The following is a 5,321-nucleotide window of genomic DNA, read 5'->3' on the forward strand; positions in this document are numbered from 1 at the left end:
GTGGTCTTGTTCGTTTTTGCTGTAACAGAACTCTCAGCGCTGTTTACCGTTCTGTGGCTGTTGACATCACACTTGACCAGTTTTCTAGAATGGAACTTGATGTGATCATGTTTCAGGTCTTTGTTTCAAAGTCACAAACTAAACTAAGCCATAAAAGCCTCAGTGTGTTCTCATTAGCACCAGTTCTCTTTGGGAAAGTGACTAATCTTGGGTTAGTCACACACTTCTTACAGCCACCTGTAGTGTTGCTTGATGTCCGGCAGATGGTGCTAAAACAGAGTGGGAAGGGGGGCTGCTTTCCCAGGTTCAGGTTTCATCTGCACACATGAAGTGATGTCTCCAGTTTGTGCAGGCCAATCAAGTCCTTCCACACCAGTCTTGACCTCAACCTCATCCAACACCTTTGGGATGAACTGGAACACAGACTGTGGAGTCAGAGCCCTGCAGCCAAGCTTCGGCTGTGGAGTGTGCGCACAGTGTTTCAAGTTTCTGAGAGAGAAGCGATTACTATCCAGAGGCAGAGGACCAGCTTTATTGACCATCAGAGATAGTAAAATCATTCGTGCACACTTTTCTGGGAACAATAGTCTACACACATTCAAACAATAAATTAAATTCTGAATATCAGCGCAACAGAAATGATAAAGCTGAAACAGAATTCTGACAGGTGGCAGCAGTGGATGAAATGTTACTGTAAATATCTTTAACAACACAAGAGCAAATGCAGACTTAAACCAAAGCACAGGTGAAACACCTGATAGATGCACATAGCCACTGTACCAGAGAAGTTATATGAAGTATTCTGCAAGAACATCATGTTACAGTATGTGTGCAGGACAGCTGGCTTTCAATTTTCCCTCCAAACAAGCAACAGTGAGCTGCATCTGATCACAGCTGAAGAAGCAAACTAACCACAAGGAGAAGGTGGAGCTATTTATCCTGAAGGTCTACACACCCCCAACCTGCTACGGGAAGGATTGTACTGCTAAAACAAAAATTCAGTGTGCTCCAGAGAGTCTGACAGGATGGATCCACTAGTGAGTCATCGGCAGCTCTGAGCAGGCGTCAGTCTGCCTGAGAGAGAGCCAACATAACCGTTTATTGACCGGGGCTGCATCTGAGCTTTACCACAGAACCACCCATGTAAGTGTGTGTGTGTGTGTGTGTGTGTGTGTGTGTGTGTCCATGTAAGCCACAGTTAGTGTGTGGCAGACAAGACCCTCACTTCATGCTTACAACCAGCCAAAGACTGATGCCGTATGAGATTAAGTCTAAGCAGAAGCAACAACAGTCTACAGTCTGACCAGATGAAAATGTTAAGATATTAAAGGGGCACTCCAACCGTTTAATAATCTACTTCCATAAGTACAACATGGGGCTGCAAAACATGTTAAGAAACAGAATGGATCACAACCAGAGCAGCAGAGGTGGAGCTTTCCTGACTGACCGACCAAAATATACATCAAATACTGGATCCTACATTTCCCACAATGCAACACTTGAGCATCTTTGTTCCAATCGTTTGAACTCAGCACTTCTGAGTTTTTCAGTTCGGGTTTTCTATCATAAATCAGAATTCTCTGGGCCTAAGCGGAGATGAGCCTGATGACGTCAGAGTGATGTCATCGGGCTCTCTCTCTCTGTGACTAACTCCTCCAGAGCCATTCAGTAAGTCAGCTCTTCCAATAGCAGTGAGAGCGGTTGAGCAAATTCAATCCGAGTCACACTTGACCTCCGTGCACACGCCACTTTAAACACCTGTGAACTGCAAACCCAATGTTATTTTTTTGCACTGAAATCAGTATGATTAGAGGATGAAGCAGATGGTTATCACAGAGCCAGACTGAGGGTCCGCTACAACTATTAGCATTTCTTCAGGAGTCATGTTTATGGTTTCTTTTCACAGCACTGCACATCCTGTAAAGAAGTCCTTGTATGTGTGTGTTTGAATTCACACAGCGAGTCCTTTAGGAGGTCCAGCGCCACCAGGACACCTTCATGCGGTCCCAGACGGCCTCTAAAGAGTCGAAGGCAGGGCGTACATCCAGGATGGAGAACCGATAGGTTTCTGTGTTGATTTCACCGTCATAGTAGTCGATGATGTAGCGCACCTCCTTCCCACAGCGGTCAATGATCCAGTCGTGGCGGTCAAAAGGCAGCTCATAGCTGATGAGAGGGAGATGCATCAGAGCTATTCATTCATTCAAAAGGATATGGGTTGATGTGTAAAAAAATTAACTGTATTTGTGAGGCTGAGGACTAAAATTCCGGCAGGTAAAGCATGAAGGAGCTCACCCCATCAAGTGGCGTAAGCGAGCCCTGGGCGAGAATTCTTTGGCTTTACCACCAAACCTCTTCAAGGTGGGCCCACATGGACACTCACTACGACAAGACACAAGACAACATGTAATGCTCATCAAATAAGCGCCTTTGGTTATTTACAGCTATGTACCAGTCAAATATCTGCCTTTCAGTGAACACAGCTACAATTCTGTCTCAGAGTGGCTCCAAAGTCTTTGTTCTGCAGTTTGGAGACTCACCGGGCGTGCAGAGCCTCCCATTTCAGGATCTCCTGCCAGGCCTGCTCGTTGTTCTGGTTGTGGATGTTAATGATGTTGGTCATATCTTGAGAGGCGAGGTCATCGTCCCGCCAGCGCCAGCTGCAGTACAAACAAGACGGCATTCTAAACAAGATACAGACTGCCAAAGAACACACTATATCAGGCCCAGGTATTCAGATATGACGGGACATGTAGGCTGGTAGACTGTTACTTGTTCCCCCCAGTGCAGCTAAAATGAGTGTCTAGTGACTGGGATAGGACCGCTGTACAGTATGGACTGACCCTTTCCGCAGCATGGCGTTCCAGAACATCTGCTCGGACGGGTAAACCCACTTGTTGTCCGAGTTGTGACGGGGAATACTGGACTCCTCTCTAGAGAGGGACAGATCGAACGGCTGGTCTGGAGCCGGAATTTGGTTAGGAGGAGGCATCTGTACACACACAGGGAGCAAAGAGAGATCAACGATACAATGTCTGCTGCTGTCTTGCCATATTTCAAGACTTCCATAGTGTTTATCTGCTGTTTTCATGTAGTCAGGGTTCAAAGATACATAACTCAACTGAGAGAGAATAAATTCAGTCTACAACCAGATTCTTTTCCATCTTACTGCAAAACCAGGTGAACGAGAGCGTTCTATTCAGCCAAGGGCACACACACACACACACACACACACACACACACACACACACGAACAAAGACCTTGCTGACTTGGCAGAGGACTGCAGTATGTGTAGATAGCTCGCTATATAGTGGTGCGCTGTTGATAAGCACGGTGTCAGCACGTGTTTTAGAACAAACGACAAGTAAAACCGTAATCTTCTTTGCCTTCTTTGAACTGCAAGCCTATCCAGTTGGTGTGTCAGTCAAAAGGAAACTGCTTTCATTGGTTTACGTCTGTTAGCCTCCCTCGCTCTCGCTCCCTCTGCTCCAACACTGAAGAGGTGCACGTACCATATTTGCTGGGTTGATGTCACTCGCTGCAGCTTTCATGGGACACGCCACAAACTCATAGGCCCGGTCCTGGTGAGCTGGACCTGGTTCTGCTTGGTGCATTGGGCACTCCGCTGGAGGAGACACTACAGGAAACAAGTAGACCTGATTAAAGTAAAGTGGGGTCAAGTTATAGGCTACCAGCAGACATTAACCTTGAAGGATACTGGCAAAGACACTACAGCAGGGAGCAGCAGCACCAGCCACTGAAACTGATCAACTCCACCACAGGAAAACTTCATGCCAATGGTGTTTAGAGCCATGAATTATCCGTCAGTGTTGCCAGGACAGGTAACCTGCTTGCTAAAGTGGTATGTGCATGTTCAGATAATGGCATAGGCCTGCACTTAAAACTGATACCTTTCACAGGTGGAGCTTGATGCATGGGACATTCTGAAGGTGGGGACACTAAGAGAGGAAGACACACACAAACAGTTCACAAAATGTTAACAATCCCCGTTTAAAAAGTGACAGAACACAGCACGATGTAGAAAAGGAGCGTGATAAGATGACATGCGGCACCTTTGACAGGCTGGGCTTCCTGGTGCATGGGGCAGCCCTGAGGAGGGGTGGCCACCATGGCCTCCGCCCTGACTGAAGGAGCAGCAGGTGTGGATAAGGAGGCTCCCATCCTGCCCTGACCCCGCCCCGCGTGGAAACAAGCACAGAACACATTCAGACAGTAAATACACTCTGGGTGAGGTGCAGTGGTTTGGATGACTAGATGTGATCACTGGAGACACAAACAGAAGCAGTGCTGAGAGCTGGCCTGAATCTAACTACTCTGGGTGACAAGAGAAATGGAAAACTTTGTACAACAGCAGCCCAGCATTAAAGACTCTAATCTCTCTGGCAGAAGAAGACACTGCTAATAACTGAGTGATAGTAAAAGGTAGTGAAGGTTTCAGCAGTGACGTCCTGTGGCTAACACAAGCCTGTCACACAGGTCATCCTGCCAGAAGTTAGCCTTGAATAACCTCACGGCTAACGTTAGCATCACGGCTTCCGTCCAAACTAACTTAATAACGTCACAGCTAACGTTAATAGCCTCCAGTTTAATGTGCGTTTCGAACACGAAAAAAAGACAGAAGTTGACCGAGGTGACGAGTCAGTCAGTTCCTTTAACTTTAGCCAGACTACCTAGCAGACATGCTAACGTTAGCTCTTCCGTTCTTAGATAAAATGCGCTTTAAACGTGTCCGTTAAGCTCAATGCGCCTGTTTTAGTTTATGTGCAGTCACAGAATCTACAGCGTGAAGAGTTCAGAGAAACAACCTGACCAACCTTTTCGAAGCTGAGGAGGTTTACTGTCCCAATGTCAACGTGCAGGACGGACGCTGTGTTACCCACAAGGCGATGCGTAACTCCGGGTTACATGTGCCGTACGTAGCACAAATACGTCATCACGTTGACAAGGACCGAATAGCGTCGACAACGAGTGACGTCACACCAGAGAGGGTTTGATAACGTCCGTAGGTGAGTGCGGAGCCTGTCTAATATGTAACACCAGTAACACCGTTACACTGCACTATAATGCTACAAGGCTTGTTACAGGTTACCGTTACAGCCGTGACTTCGTTATTCTGACCACACCTTGTCACAACATAGTTCTTTTTTCAACGGCTTTATTGGAGTCTAATTACCTGTTTTCATCAATCACAATCACTATCACTGTGTGTTACTTAACACGGTGCCTCCTGTGATAGTGGTGGCTGGCCACTAGATGGCGCCAAACACCCCCTATTCTTATATTACGTCGTGTGAGCAGG

The 5,321-nt window shown here is 46.8% G+C and overlaps 1 protein-coding gene across 2 annotated transcripts; it reads right to left on the reverse strand.

Annotated features, from left to right (window-relative positions):
• Nucleotides 1–524: 524 nt before the first annotated feature.
• Nucleotides 525–4,918, reverse strand: hccsb (holocytochrome c synthase b). 2 transcript variants are annotated; one of them, XM_070852653.1, is made up of 8 exons: nucleotides 4,837–4,918; nucleotides 4,075–4,189; nucleotides 3,920–3,960; nucleotides 3,514–3,657; nucleotides 2,844–2,992; nucleotides 2,541–2,660; nucleotides 2,296–2,382; nucleotides 525–2,166 (listed from the first exon to the last, which is right to left on the reverse strand). In XM_070852653.1, exons 2-8 carry the CDS (start codon nucleotides 4,181–4,183, stop codon nucleotides 1,968–1,970), a joined length of 849 nt encoding a protein of 282 aa, XP_070708754.1. In that variant the 5' UTR covers nucleotides 4,184–4,189; nucleotides 4,837–4,918; the 3' UTR covers nucleotides 525–1,967. The 2 variants fall into 2 exon arrangements, with proteins under 2 accessions (XP_070708754.1, XP_070708755.1); XM_070852654.1 differs by having other exon boundaries at nucleotides 3,514–3,638; nucleotides 3,913–3,960.
• Nucleotides 4,919–5,321: the final 403 nt, after the last annotated feature.

The sequence above is a fragment of the Pempheris klunzingeri genome, chromosome 21 (assembly GCF_042242105.1).
Source record: "Pempheris klunzingeri isolate RE-2024b chromosome 21, fPemKlu1.hap1, whole genome shotgun sequence".
Taxonomy (NCBI): domain Eukaryota; kingdom Metazoa; phylum Chordata; class Actinopteri; order Acropomatiformes; family Pempheridae; genus Pempheris; species Pempheris klunzingeri.